Raw genomic sequence first — 16,223 nt, forward strand, 5'->3', positions numbered from 1 at the left:
GGAGGTAGGAAGAGTGAGGGGGCTGTAGTCTCCAGTCTCCACTGAGGCTGTAGCATCTGATTTCGGCCCGAGGCAATCACACTAAACGAACAGAGCCTGGGAAACAGTAGGGTTCTGGTGCCCTGGCGGAAGGCATGGAAATAACCAGCCAGGACAGAATGGGTAGAGAACACAAAGCAGGATTTATGGGAACTGTTTTACCTACTGGGCCTTAAAGGAGTAGTTCACTATTTTACAACTTGATATTAGATGGTTCATCACACTGAAGTAGTCTATGGACCAGGAGAAACAGTGGTCCATGGTTCAGTTGTCTTTAAGTAGTCAATACAAACTTCAGCTAACTTTAGTCACCACAAGCTAACACTGAATGGAAGTGATGGGGACATGTGGGCATACTTCTCTTCCTCCTTTCTGTTGCATCCTCTCTGCTCTCTTTCTGGTCCCAAATCCTCCTTTCATGAGATCTCAGACAGACTCAGGGGTGAGAGGATGAGAAGCTGTCAGTAGAAATTGACAGTAGGCCTAAACTGGTCAATGCAATTAAATAAACCAAAAGTTCTTTATCACAAGTAATGTGCAGTTTGTGAGCTCATCAAACAACGTTTCCAGTTGGAGAATGAGAATGCTATGAATTTATATTAAATTGAATGAATTATCAACATTTACAGAATCCAACATTCTAAATTAATGGGGGGATATTTTGTGATTAACAGTAACTTCATTGATGAATATGTATTTCACGGGGCATTGATAAACATTGACAAAACAATTGGCACAATGAAACAAATAGCGTGCACAAATAGGTGGGAGTCAGTGAGCAATAGCGGAGAGAGAAGTGCCTATCTTTGCCACACATCCCTCCCCTTTTCTATACAAGCCTGGGGAAAGGGTCAGAGCACATCCTCCCCTCTCCAGTCTCCGGCAAAAAGCTCTGTCATAATCAATTCAGTGTCAGTCAATGTCAGGATGAAAATCTCACACACCCCATCATAGGGCAGACATTCCTGCAGAGTGCCCCCCATAGGAACAGCAGAGGAGCAGGATAGTTTGGCATCCAGCACTGCTTCATCACCAGAGCCCGACTGGTAAACCCTGCCCATATAAATCCAAATCTAATATTACAGGCGGACTCATATCACTTCGCCTACCACAGAGACAAGAAGTGTTTTTTCCCGCTTTTTATGGAAACCAAAAGGAGTAATACCTAACCACCCCAGTGGCTTTCCATAGCCCCCTACACACACCGCAGCGCGCTCTGTCCATTGTGCTGACACAGGGCAGCGGAGATACCGATTTTTTGGGCCGCCAACCTGTCACTCAATCATTTTAAATGTTTTTCTATTTTTATATAGGGACAAAAAACTAAAACTGAGAGGGCACAAGCTTGAATTGGGGGGGGGGGCTAAGCCCCCTTTAGCCCCCTCATGGAACTGGGTACAGCATAAAGTAGAGAATCCTGCACATGTGCAGAAGCTTCAGGACCTTTAGCAGCCGAGAAAGGTCCAGAAAAGTCAGATCTGTGTAGTCACTACGTAATTTGTGCAGCAGGACTGCCATAAATTAGGATTTAAAATACAAAATGGACAAGTATCTTCTTATTATGGTATAAAAGGTCAGCCATTTTGGTAAGGGAGTTGGTCAACCTTGGTGCCAGTGCTGTGATAAGATAATGTGTAAAACAATGAATTTGAAGATTATCTGCACTGTTTGTTCGCTAGCTAGCCAGACAGTTTTAAAGGAATCATTTCATTATTTTTTCAAAATAAATAAAGTGCAGCAGGTTTATACAGGAAACCTGAGTGATAGCATCAGGTGTTATTGCACCGATTAGAGTCATCGCACAACCTTAATACATCAGTCTATTAGTTGACCAGGTTTGCACACACTGATGGCTGCAATCCGCAAGCTATGCGCTAGTGGTCTTGGTGACATGCTGTTACATGTGTTACTCGCTATGCATGTCTGTTTTCTGCTTTTTCACCACCCAACCCAGCCTCCAACTGCTTGGGCTCTGCTTTGTTCGGTCAGGGGGATTGGTAAAGCATACCTTGTTCTCTGCCTGTTATTATTGCATTTTACATGATGTATGCTCTACCCCTGAAGGAGCAGAGCCTAGCGCCAAGACTAATGTACTGCATGTAATCTTCGAATAACTGGTTAAACGAATACGTGGCGTTTCCTGTCTGAATATGCCAACATTCCATTCAAACAATACAGTCAATCCACAGCCATACACTGTCTGAAATCAGTTGATGATAGGACTTAGACAAGTTTTAAATGCAACAAGTACTGATATGGTATCATATAATAACATTCAAAGCTTTCCAAGGAAACAAAAATGTATACATTTATGGTCTGTTTACATATATTTTAGAGGCTATTTATACAGAAAATTGGTATAAAATCCATATAAACTGTGTTTATAATTATATGACAGTATTTTAGGTTGACAATAATTCTATTACACAATTTCTCACATATATATATATCACATGCCTTACTTAAATTTTTCTGAATAAGTCAAATCAGGAAATAATCACCTGCTATTCATTCCAATTGGACTGGTTTAGATTTCTCCCTGACCACAACAGCTGCGATTTTCAGAACATTGTTGAACTTTAAAGGGTTAGGAATTAGGATCTCTATGGCGACTGCTTTGTACACGGTCTGGAACGCGGCCTCCTTTTGGGGGAGCAACCAGCAGTTGCTGTGACTACACGTAACTAAGAAGATTTGTTTACATTGGCAACTGGACCTGCTTAGCAGCTGTCCCCACGTAAACTTGCTAACACTTTGCCTTTTTTATTTTATAGAAATAAAAGTATTTACTTTTCAGTGATACAGACTGTATATATGCAATGGACTCCAAGACGTTATACTACTCTCTGGACCTCGTTTCTGGCAACGGTTTAACTTTGAGCAGTGAACAAAAAGCTGCCCTGCAGACTTCCCTGGTCAGCCTGAGGTACTATCTACAAATTCTGGGCATACAGGGTGACTATTTCATTGCACAAGGGGTTTCATATGATGAGATCAGTGATAAAAAAAAAGCTTTTTTTTGGGTAAGGGGTCCAAAGGAAATAGTTTAGAACCTCTTCCGCCACAATATTTATAGCCAGCTTGCTTTTAGCAAGTCACTGTTGTGGCTTTGGGGTTGTGATCCCTTCTCCTATTCAGATGTTCTCTCTTGCTCTCTCTCTCTTTTTTTTCTCTCTCTCTACTCTCTCTCTCTGTGTGCTATGTTCTCTCTGTGTGCCCTGTTGTACATATGTGTTTGTATCCTCTCCCCAATCCAGTTTCAACTGTGTGGACTGGCACCGGCTTCCCCCTGCCGCACCGAGGCAATGCTAGCGGAGGTTTCTTCTGCAGCAAAAGGTCGCTACGTGGGAGACCCCTCACATAAGTATGAGCCCACAGAGACAAGGGGAGGGGGACGAGGCTATGGAGGAGGACGTCATGGTGAGGAGAAGTATGACAAAGTATGTTGTTTGAATGTTGAAATAGGTGTTTTGCTTATTAATAAGTGATGAATGTGCAGTGACTTGATGCAGATGACCGTCATGACTGAGTGATGAGTAATGGATGCTGTGACGGATGTTTGGTAATGGTTGTTGTTTGGTTTGGATTGCAGATCAAGGTGAATGAGGAGAAGAGGCTGCCCACCACTGTCCACACCATTGATTAGGAGGTGTCTGTGGTCCCGCGCGGCATCTCCATTAAGAGTCCCCACGGTCTGGTGCAGACAAACCGCAGCTTTGAGGGTAAAGCTACTGTTCAAAGTAATTAATGAAATGGATGGCTCCACGTAGAGAGTGTGGTGGTTACCAGTTGAGAATGTGCTCTGTCTGTTGGGAGATGGGACACAGCTGTGTGTATTTTTGCATGGAGATGATGACTCAGCTGTGTCGTTTTTAGCTCCGAGTGTATTGGAAGTTGGAACCAGAATCCAGACCATCATATATTACACACTGCACATTGTGCATCTGTAGTGTACACATATGTTGTACTGTGTTTTCACTCTCATACATGGACAGAATCATATCATGCTGTCAGTGACTGAGTGAGGGAATGAGTGAGGGAATGAGTGAGTTTGTGTGTGTTCTGTCTATCCTGCAGGTCTGTCCTCCTCGGAGACGGGTAAACTCAGGTGCTTCCTGCACTTCACTGAGCCGCAAAACCTGAAGAAGAAATCCATCCTGGAGATGGCTGACCTCGACCCCTCCATCAACTTCATGGACCCTCTGAGTTAGGACATCCCCAAAGGTAACAGAGTGCCAAATCTCTCACTACACCACTTCTTTACCAGGGCCATTCTAACAGGTACAGTCGGTCTAACTTTCCCCCCATGGGTGGGGTTTCCTTCCAACAAATTGTCTGTCTTTAGAAATAGATCCAGTTCCTTGAGTTCCTTGAAAAGCCCTTCAAAGAGTCTTTGTGGGAGACAAAATGTAATATGAACATGAGGTTACTTCTGTTGGACATGCTCTGGTGGCCATGCACTATTATACTAAACTAGCCTTGTTATTGGCGCTGACAATGATTTGGGTTGGCAGTTGAGAGCCCAGTGTTTCTGTGAGGAAACTATCCAGGCATCCTCTTCTGGATCTGGACTCCATATTTTATTGTTCTGCTCTGTAAAGCTGGCTGTTTTGGCTAACACATCATATAAAACAGCTGTAGGCCTATCTGCTGACAGCAGTTCCAGTCGTGGGTCAGTAGCGAGGACGTGAGCAAGGCTGAATGGATAAACTCACGAGTCTGCAAAATGGTCAATGGAAGCCTTGCTCTGCTGATTGTGGATCTTCACCAGATGGAATATAGATTCTAGAACATGGTTAAGTAATTCCCTGGGTAGTATTCAAACTGGTCTTCAGTGCTCAATCTGGGATGGAATTGAAAGAAAGCTGACAGCCTTTCCCTTTAGATAGTTATATTTCAGGCCAAGCCTTGGGCACACCACCCACTGTTAGTCTAGCCTTGAGTTTTAGAATTACACATTTCAGACAATATTATATACAGTCACCATATTTTTCACAAGGGAAGCCAACATGATTCAACCAGAAGCCAAAACAGAGGGCCAGGGATAAATGTAATACAGTACTACATCTGGATGTAGTTAGTCTAAACATGTATCAAAATGTTTTTGTTGCGTGCTCAACAGAATGATTGCAATGGACAAGTGATAGATAATACTGTGTGCGTGTCCTGACCCTGTGTCTAAAACATCTCACAGCTGTTCATTTAACAGGGATGAGTATCTCTGTGGTGTGTAAATGTGTGTATGTAAATGTGTGTGTGTGTGTGCATGTAAATCTGCATGCCAGCAAAGCCACTACACAACACAACACTAAACAATACATCAATTGGACTATAACAGTGACAAACGGGGCCCACAAACTGTTAGGGCCTACAGAAAGCTGTCCCAACAGCGGTACCAACACCTTACCACTGTTACACCTGGCTATGAGCGAAGCCATGTCTGGAAGCAAAATAGTTCATTCAGCCTCATTTACAGCCTTTAAAAAAAAACAAGGTCGAGTCATGACATTAGTGATCTTCAGGTCGGAGCTCTAGAAAAAGGCCAGAGTTCCCGACTTGGAATTTCGAGTTGGATGACCGTTCAAAACATATTTTCCCAGTCGGAGCGCGTTTTTGTCTGAGTTCCCAGTTTTCTTGAACTCACTGAAGTCTGAGATTTCCCAGTTCTGAGTTTCCAGTTGTTTTGAACGCGGCAGAAGTCATGCTGGATTGACAGCATGGCCAATGTAGAATGTTTACCTTTTAAACTTGGAAAAGAGACCCTTAAACCCAGACTTGGACCACACATCTACTCCACTGAGTAGCAGACTAGTGATTGCTTTGCAATGCTTGCAGTTAGACACTGATTCCTTCCAAACCAAACCACTGTTGTCATTTATGCTAATACACCAGCCATGCCTGTCCTCCTACTAGGTTCCTCCCTATGCCTCGACTATGGGACATCCACACGCTGAGTTTGAAACCACCTATGTGAGTTTCAGTGGAAAGTAGACACCATCGCAGAGCGGTTTCTCTGAAAAAAGTTGTAATCAATAAGAATTTTTGGCCCTTGACTCAAACTGAACTCTGATGAAATCACATGGCTGGAGAGTTTATTTTGGTCATGGAACTGCAATACGTGATAAGTATATTATCAACAGAACAACAGACCCAATTTACTGGAATAGCTGTTCATAGATAGCTCTGGCACAGAGCAGGTTCATGCTTTACATTACAACATCTGTAGAGTACAACCATACTTCACACAGGAAGCGGCACAGGTCCTAATCCAGGCAGTTGTGATCTACCGTCTGGACTACTGCAGCTCGCTGTTGGCACAAGCGGGGAGCTCCTGCAATTTATCCAGAACGCTGCAGCCCACATGGTGTTCAACCTTCCCAAGTTCTCCCATGTCATCCCGCTCCTCCGCACACTCCACTGGCTTCCAGTCGATGCTCAGATCCACTACAAGACCATGGTACTTGCCTACGGAGCAGCAAGAGAAACTGCCCCTCCCTACCTTCAGGCTATGCTCAAACCCTACATCCCAACCTGACTACTCCGTTCTGCCACCCCTGGTCTCTTGGCCCTCCACCCTTATGGTAAGGCAGCTCCTGCTCAGCCAGGTCCAAGCTCTTCTCTGTGCTGGCACCCCAATGGTGGAATCAGCTTCCCCCTGAAGCTAGGACAGCAGAGTCCCTGCCCATCTTCAAAGAGTATCTTAAATAATCCCACATCACCACTACCCATTGAAGGGAACAAACACTAAATTGGTAGTTAAATATACTGTACGTGCTTATTACTTACAGTCGCTACCGATAGTGGCTAATAATATTGAACATATACCCTACAAATTGAAGGAAACTATAATCTAGAGAGCACAAAGGTTACATTTGGTGTCAGTCTGCCTTCATCCCATTTGGTTTGCATCTCCAAATTGGATCCTTGCAAGAAGGCCATACAATTACAATTTGGTATAATGACACAGCATTTCATACTTCACTGTGGTAAAGGGGCATAAATACCTGTCATGTTATGATATGCCTTTCAGATTCATGCCATATAACTGGTTTCCCGTTCTTCTCCAGCGATCATAAGGTAAAATAGATCTAAAACAATAGTAATGTAGCCTATTTAGTGCCTTCAAAAAGTATTCATACCCCTTGACTTATTCCACATTTTGTTATGTTAGAGCCTGAATTCAAAATAGATTCAATCGGGTTTTTTCTCACACCCATCTACACACAATACCCCATAATGACAAAATAAAACATGTTTTTAGAAATGTTTGCAAATTTATTGAGAATGAAGTACAGAAATAACTCATTAACTTAAGTATTTACACCCCTGAGTGAATACATGTTCGAATCACCTTTGTCATATTACAGCTGTGAAACTTTCTGGGTAAGTCTCTAAGAGCTTGGCACACCTGGATTGTACAATATTTGCACATTATTCTTTTTTTAATTCTTCAAGCCCTGTCAAGTTGGTTGTTGATCATTGCTAGACAGCCATTTTCAAGTCTTGCCATAGAATTTTAAGACAATTTAAGTTTAAACTGTAACTAGACCACTCAGGAAAATTAAATGTCATCTTGGTAAGCAACTCCAGTGTATATTTGGCCGTGTGTTTTAGGTTACTGTCTTGCTGAAAGGTGAATTTGTCTCCCAGTGTCTGTTGGAAAGCAAACTGAACCAGGTTTTCCTCTGGGATTTTGCCTGTGCTTAGCTCTATTCCGTTTATTTTTACCCTAAAAAACTCAGTGATCTGTTGTGTTGGATTTGCACCAAACATAACGCTTTGGGCTCCATTTCTGGCTAGCGTTAAGGCGGTGCTAGTGTCAAACGCACATTAGTTTGCAATTTCATCATGTAAAAACTGGAGCACCGGCATTTTCAAACCCTAACGCCAGGTTTGGCAATTTACCTGTCTTATTTCAGCTTGCTTGCGCTCAGATGGGAGGGGTGGAAATATTTGTCGTGTGTCCTTAAAAACATGATCCAAAGTGCTAATTTCAGGCAGCGCTGATTAGGATATCTAAGACCAACCAAAAGCTGGTTTTATCAGTAACACAGTTGGTTATGGCATGCATTTTGACAGTGGAAACACAGCCTATCCAAGAGAAGCCTAATGTGCTTTTAGTGTCTGTGTACTTCGTATCTAGGTTAAAAACCAAAGCATAGCCTCCTCTCCTCTCAATTAAGGCTTTTTCTTGTCCTGCCCAATGCAATCGCATAGTCAAGACTGTCAACGAAGGCTTTGGCTCCTCCACTTGGAAATGAATCTTAATCACAAAAGCTTTATTAAAATATAAAGTTTGAGCAGCGTAAAACAGTGAGCTGACATTCCCTTTTTATCTATGAATTGTAGGCAGGCCCACATTATTTTAGCCATGCAGGTCCCGTTTTGGACGTGTGTAAAACCCCTTCCACGATGTAGGCTACGTGTCCATGCCCATCATTAAACGAGAGATGAGAACCTTGGTGAAAACCCCTGAACCTCGTATTTAGAAGTTATCTGTAACCTGTAATAATTGCTTGTTTTCCGTTTCATTTGTTCAAAACCCAAGCCCTCTCATAACGAAGGCTGCTTCAAAAGCAATGTTTTTTTTTATCCTGTGGATTTTACAGTATTACATTTTACATGTATTTATTGTTATTTAAAAAAAAAACAGATTGCTTGTTTTTCGTTTAATTTTATTACAACCAGTCTTATTAGAATGATTGAACTTCCTGGATTTATGTTTACTACGTCTGTGGCGCGCATGCACTGCAACTTCTGGAGATATGTGAATGGGATGTGATGTGTAAGATGGTTCCGGTTATGTTCGTAAAACATAGGCCTATTTGGGAGCAGTATAACAGTGAGTGTTAAGAATTTAATTCAAATTATTCACTCTTTTTAGGCTGTTTTAATAATCCAATTTACAGTAAGACTTTCCCCTATATCAGTGTGAATGTTATTGAAGCCCTGCAATTACTTAGAACAATGTGGACAAGTTGAAGCAATCACATATTTTGCCATGGAGCACGTTCTGATTGACAAGTGAGGGGACAAGCCTCGACCCACCCACAACTTGTTTATTCATCAAAACCCAGCCCCTTTGTGCCAACACCAGCAAGTGCGCCGATAATTGTGATAGTGAAAATAGCTCAAATATTTCTGACACACCCCTGAACCTACAGTAGAGCACAACTACCTGTGCTTCTTAGACTTACCATTACATTAGGTTTGTTAAAATAGAGTCCTTCATATTCAGGACATAAAGTTAATTTCTTTGCCACATTTTTTGCAGTTTTACTTTAATGCCATATTGCAAGCAGGATGCATGTTTTGTAATATTTTCATTATGTACAGGCTTCCTTATTTTTACTCTGTAATTTAGGTTAGTATTGTGGAGTAACTACAATGTTGTTGATCCATCCTCAGTTTTCTCCTATCACAGCAATTAAACTCTGCAAGTCTTTTAAAGTCAGCATTGGCTTCATGGTGAAATCCCTGAGCGGTTTCCTTCCTCTCCAACAACTGAGTTAGGAAGGACGCCTTTATCTTTGTAGTGACTAGGTGTATCGATACACCATACAAAGTGTAATAACTTCACCATACTCAAATGGATATTCAATATCTGTGTTTTTTCCCCCTACACATCTACCAATAGCACTTCTTTGCGAGGCATTGGAAAACCTCCCTGGTTTTGTGATCGAGTCTGTTTGAAATTCACAGCATTAAAAAAAAAATGTATATTGAACCTTTATTTAAACTAGGCAAGTCAGTTAAGAACAACTTCTTCTTTATAATGACGGCCTACCCCGGACCCGGACGACGCTGGGCCAATTGTGCGCCACCCTATGGGACTCCCAATCACGGATGGATGTGATACAGCACTGCTCAACTGAGGGACCTTACAGATAATTGTATGTGTGGGGTACAGAGATAAGGTAGTCCTTAAAAAATTATGTTAAAAGACTATTATTGCACACAGTGAGTCCATGCAACTTATGTGACTTGTTAAGCACATCTTTACACTTGAATGTATTTAGGCTTGCCATAACAAAGGGTTGAATTCTTACTGACTCAAGACAATTAAACTTTTCATTTTTGATTAATTTCAAAACATTTTTAACTCCACTTTGACATTATGGGGTATTGTGTATAGGCCAGTGACACAAAATATAAATGTAAAATTCAGGCTGTAACAGAACAAAATGTGGAAAAAGGGTTGTGAATACTTTCTGAAGGCACTGTATCTACAATAGTTTTATCCAAACAGATTGCTCATTTACCTGGCTCTTATCAATGTATAAATGACAGTGCATGGAGAAAGCTGTTATTTCTATCTAAAAAGAGAAAATAGAGGTTTTTCCATTTAGAACAGACAGGTTCACTTGACCTTATTCATGATTTCTTCACGTGTAAAGATGGTAGAATTAAGTTAAGGTCAGAATAGGTATATCTGTAGACACACCTCTGCCACACCTCCATTTCTGTGATCTCCACCCCAAACAAATAGCTGCCTGGCACCGGTTTCCTCATGCTTAAGTTCGAGGTCAAAATGCGCAGTGAGAAAAAGGAATAAGTTCCATTTACACCTGCGTATCTTGGGACTTGAATCCCCCCATTGGGAATAGCGGAATCAGTAATGGGAGTAATGTGAGACTTGTACATGGTCTCGATTTATGAAGGGTCATTTGAGAAGCAGCAGATGGGGGTTATAAAGACTTTCAAACCATCAGTGTGTGTGTAGGGTTGTGGAGCTAGCAGTTTGAGCGCAGCAGTACTGTGTGTGATCAGCAGCATGCTGTGGCTGGGCCTGACCACCTTTAAAGAACCCATGACACCCCAGCACAGACACATCTACATGGGCGACAGTCTCAAAGAACCTGGGCCTGCCCTTCATGTTTTTAAAGAGCCAGTGAGATACTGAAAAAAAACAAAAAAATACCATCAACCACTCATCTGAGAAAAGCAGTGTTTCATCCCCACCCACACTGAAAGCAGACAAAACGGAGTTATATTTATGCAAGAGATGTTTCTTTCCTGTTATTTAACGTAAATAAACAGAAACAAAAATCATTCAGTTTGATTTCCTTCCACATGCACTTGGCTACTTCTGCTAATAGGCCCAGTAAATGCTTACTCATGCAATCACACACAGTATACAGCTAGTGGAGGAAGAGTAAGCAGATCTGTTTTATTTGCACATCTGTCTTGAAGTACACAATGTCAACATACCACCTACATTGAAACAGTTGTTCCACTGGCCCAATTGCAATAAATGGAGTTTTTCCAGAGTTAATTTTCAGGGCATCTTCAAAGGCCGAATGACAGAAAGGGTGTTGTTTCTGGGTATTGCTCCGAATGACTTGTTCCAATGGGTAACGGCCACTAAATAGGTTGGACAAATACAGATGCTTCCTCAGCTGTTCAAAAGGCTAGTTTTCAAAGTCAATGGACGAGTCCCAAATGAGGCAGGAGTTCCATGGGGATAGACATCCGATAGAATTGCTGCACCCCATCTATGTCCCGCCCACACCGACTCCTACTGCTGTGGGTTGACATGCCCCCATGTCCTCAATGTTTCAGGTAGAGGATTTTCTTGCCGTATTGCACGTTGTTTCTGAGAGCTGGGTGGCCGACAGAGATGCGATTTTTACACCACTTCAGCCCTGCCCTATAGATGGGCTTCACCGAATCAATGGACCAGCGAGTCAGGTATCTGTGTGATGAAACGACACAGGTGTGAGTTGGCCAGAGACAACAGAAGGTTAGCGAAAGACGAGTGTTAATGTTAAAGGTAATGTGATGAGAGGTCTAACAAGAAACAATACAGGTGTGAGAAGGTACATTCGGAGACACTGCAGGAGTCAAACACACACGCACTAGTTACCTGTTGAGCTGGGGCTTGGGCTTCTTTGGTACGTGTCCCTCTGGGAGAGGTGGTTTGTGATCGGGGAGAAGACCTGGAATAGAGTACGTTTATCATCTTGAAGAAAATACACGTCACAATAGTTGAGTATCCAGAGCTGACACACAGAGTATCGTACCTGCTCTATGCGCCATTTGCACACAGATGGCGATCTTGCGGTGCTCTTGGGCACAGAGACCAGTGACTCTACGAGGCAACATTCCTCCATCAGACCTGATGAACTGACTGAGCAACAGAACATCCTGACAAAGACAAAACACAGGGAATTACTGTAGGTCTGAGCTCACAGAACAGGCACACATACTGATAGACAGAAACACAGGCACACATACTGATATAAAATGCATGAGACACATAGGAGATGTGAGTGTGTGGACCAGCACTGATCATGGTCACCGTGTTAGTTCTGCGGAGCAGTCGAGAGGCAGTAGCTATGTATTCAGTCAGGTGTCCGTGAAAACACTTACTGTGTAGTTGTATTTGTTCTGCAGGTTCCATCGGTAGATGGGGCACTGGGCTGTGGGGTTGGGTGGCTGTGGTCCGGCTGGAGTATCCTGTGGTAATCCCTCAATCTGAGAAAGAATGCAATGACAGTCAATAACTAAATAAGCACCGCACAAATACTTCCAATCTACTGTAGACATTTACTAGCTAGATAAGTGTTGATAGCTAACATGGTATAGAGATTGTCTTAAATATCTTGAAATGTGTGGATACCATATTGACTAGTACTATTAAGTTGAATGCAATACATCGCCATAGCTAGAGATAAACGCAACACATCACCACAGAAACCACAAAATGAGTAGTGTGCAATGAAGAACCAACAGGTTAGCAAGCTTGTCACTTACTATTGTTGTTTTGCCTTCTTTCTTTTCGACGACTGTAAACAAACAAAATAGGCAGTCACAGTTAGTACAATTCCAGGCCGCCGTTTCATAACGAACAGGTGTTGTGCCGAAAATCTTCCCCCCCCCCCCCTTCGCGTGAACGCGCACACATCAATTATTCATTCAGTTTAGCCTACATTTCACTGATCTTAGTAGCAGAACGCATTTTTTATTTGTGTCCTTCAAGGCAGCTGTCAATGATCACGTTAGGCTGAGTTTCATTTTAATATGGCGGTTTGATCGCGGGGAGGCGCCAGTAATGTCTGCAGTTCAGTTGGGCTGTTTCAAGAGTCTTAGTCTAAATAAATCTCTTTGCCAAAATTCGTCATCTCTCCCATGTCTTATTCGACTAGTAGTTGTTCTGAATGTTTATTGCTTGCCTACATGTTACTCCCTATGTTTAATAACACACATACATGAATGATTAATTTCGGTTGCCTATCCTGACATGAAGTTTGTTCTATGGAATGTTTTGACTATGTGTGCCACGGAAAGTATTTGACTCTAGCCACAAAACTAAGGAAAATAGAAAGGGGGTGTGGTGTTTCGGAAATGTAATTTTCTTGCCTGCCGAAATCCTAAAGGTAAACTGACAACGGAGTGAAGAGCAGAAATCTCAATTTGCAAGCAAGTCACAACAATGAAGAATCGAGTGTGCGCGCGTTCACGCGAGGGGGGGGATTTTCGGCACAACACCGGCAAGCTAGTTTAGCTTGTGCTTCTAGTGAGTTTAAAAAAAGAAATTAAACTACAACATGGTCGTTCAAATGACTTTATTCTTATAATCAACTACATTTAACGCCTAAAATACTTCTTGTCGAAGGGCAAAGGTTACTGAATGAATGCGCTACTGCTAGCTCATATGGCTACAACAGGATTCAAGGAGAATCTCACCTTGTCGAATTCCTCTACTTTGAATAATTCCAAAAACCGAGAGTTGAGGGCTATTGGTTATACTCTGAAAGGCACTCATATTGCTGCTGCTGGCCACACATTTAACGCCAGATAGAGAGGTCCAAATAGACCCCAGCACACAGCGCGCTGCCATCTTGGAATTGTGACCTTCTCTTCTTCCTGCTTCTTCTTCTCTGAGGTTTATTGGCAGCCTACACGCAAAAAGTTGTATTACTGCCAGGTACTGTGCGGGATGAAAACAAAAAGTTCCCAACTTTATAACTGAACAAAAATATAAACGCAACATGTAAAGTGTTGGTCCCATGGAGTTTGGTCACCAGATGTACAGTGTTTCCTCCGACACATTGGTGCGGTTGGCTTCCGGGTTAAGAGTGCAGTGTGTCAAGAAGCAGCGCGGCTTGGCGGGGTTGTGTTTCGGGGAATTTGGGAGAAAAAAGGGGTAAAAAATACAAAAAGTTTCAAATCCAGGGTTACTCCAAGCAGTTTAGTCACCTCAACTTGCTCAATTTCCACATTATTCATTACAAGATTTAGTTGAGGTTCAGGGTTTAGTGAATTAATTGTCCCAAATATCTAAGAATGGCGCAGGAGAGGATGGCTGCCGTTTTATGGGCTCCTAACCAATTGTGCTATTTTGTGTGTTTTTTTCACATTGTTTGTAACTGAATTTGTACATAATCTTGATGCTACCGTCTCTTATGACCCAAAACAGCTTCCGGGTATCAGAACAGCAATTACTCACCTCGAACTGGACAAAGATTTTTTCTTTAATCAGTCTGATGCGAAGGATATGATGTTGCTCCCAGACAAAGCCCAAATCCACGTCGGCGAGTGGGTAACCCGCCTCTACCATCTGTTCTATTGGTCAACGTGCAATCACTAGAGAATAAATTGGATGAGCTCAGTTCGAGACTATCCTACCAACAGGACATTATAAACTGTAATATCTTATGTTTCACTGAATCATGGCTGAACAACGACACAGATAATATACAGTTGGCTGGGTTTTCCGTGCATCGGCAGGACAGAACACTTATGTCCGGTAAGACGAGGGGTTGTGGTGTGTGTCTATTTGTCAATAACAGCTGGTGTGCGATGTCTAATATTAAGGTAGTCTCGAGGTATTGCTCACCTCTCATGATAAGCTGTAGACCACACTATCTATCAAGAGAGTTTATCCATATTTTTCATAGCCATCTATTTACCACCACAAACTGATAATGGCACTAAGACCACACTCAAGGAGCTGTATAAGGCCATAAGCATACAATAAAATGCTCATCCAGAAGTCGGCACTCCTAGTGCAGGCAAACTTAAATCCATTTAACCTAATTTCTACCAGCATGTCACATGTGTAACCAGATGAAAAAAAAACTCTAGACCACCTTTACTCCACACACAGAGACGCATACAAAGCTCTCTCCATTTGGAAAATCTGACCATAATTCTATTTCCTGATTCCTGCTAACAAGCGAAAACTAAAGCAGGAAGTACCAGTGACTCGCTCAATACGTAAGTGGTCAGATGACGCCGATGCTACGCTATAGGACTGTTTTGCTAGCATAGACTGGAATATGTTCCGTTATTCATCCAATGGCATTGAGGAGTATACCACCTCAGGTCAGTTAGGATCACCACTTTATTTTAAGAATGTGAAATGTCAGAATAATAGTAGAGAGAATTATTTATTTCAGCTTTTATTTCTTTCATCACATTCCCAGTGAGTCAGAAGTTTACATACACTCAATTAGTGTTTGGTAGCATTGCCTTTAAATTGTTTAACTTGGGTAAAATGTTTCGGGTAGCCTTCCACAAGCTTCCCACAATAAGTTGGGTGACTTTTGGCCTATTCCTCCTGACAGAGCTGGTGTAACTGAGTCAGGTTTGTAGGCCTCCTTGCTTGCACGCGCTTTTTCAGTTCTGCCCACAAATTTTCAGGGATTTGTGATGGCCACTCCAATACCTTGACTTTGTTGTCCTTAAGCCATTTTGCCATAACTTTGGAAGTATGCTTGGGGTCATTGTCCATTTGGAAGACCCATTGCGACCAAGCTTTAAATTCCTGACTGATGTCTTGAGATGTTGCTTCAATATATCCACATAATTTTCCTTCCTCATGATGCCATCTATTTTGTGAGGTGCACCAGTCCTTCCTGCAGCAAAGCACCCCCACATCATGATGCTGCCACCTCATGCTTCACGGTTGGGATGGTGTTCTTCAGCTTGCAAGTCTCCCCCTTTTCCTTCAAACATAATGGTCATTATTGCCAAACAGTTCTATTTTTGTTTCATCAGACCAGAAGACATTTCTCCAAAAAGTACGATCTTTGTCCCCATGTGCAGCTGCAAACCGTAGTCTGGCTTTTTTATGGCAGTTTTGGAGCAGTGTCTTTTTCCTTGCTGAGTGGCCTTTCAGGTTATGTCGATATAGGACTCATTTTACTGTGGATTTAGATACTTTTGTAGCTGTTTCC

General features: G+C 42.2%; 1 protein-coding gene and 1 pseudogene across 1 annotated transcript; one reads left to right on the top strand and one right to left on the bottom strand.

Annotated features, from left to right (window-relative positions):
* The first annotated feature begins 2,858 nt into the window (after window positions 1–2,858).
* On the top strand, window positions 2,859–10,934 carry LOC120023970 (annotated as a pseudogene).
* Window positions 10,935–11,184: 250 nt separating this feature from the next.
* Window positions 11,185–13,922, bottom strand: LOC120024151 (39S ribosomal protein S18a, mitochondrial-like). Its single transcript, XM_038968309.1, has 6 exons — window positions 13,729–13,922; window positions 12,796–12,827; window positions 12,412–12,516; window positions 12,063–12,186; window positions 11,906–11,978; window positions 11,185–11,734 (listed from the first exon to the last, which is right to left on the bottom strand). Exons 1-6 carry the CDS (start codon window positions 13,880–13,882, stop codon window positions 11,590–11,592), a joined length of 633 nt encoding a protein of 210 aa, XP_038824237.1. The 5' UTR covers window positions 13,883–13,922; the 3' UTR covers window positions 11,185–11,589.
* Between the last annotated feature and the right edge of the window lie 2,301 nt (window positions 13,923–16,223).

Source organism: Salvelinus namaycush, chromosome 29, assembly GCF_016432855.1.
Source record: "Salvelinus namaycush isolate Seneca chromosome 29, SaNama_1.0, whole genome shotgun sequence".
Lineage (NCBI taxonomy): Eukaryota > Metazoa > Chordata > Actinopteri > Salmoniformes > Salmonidae > Salvelinus > Salvelinus namaycush.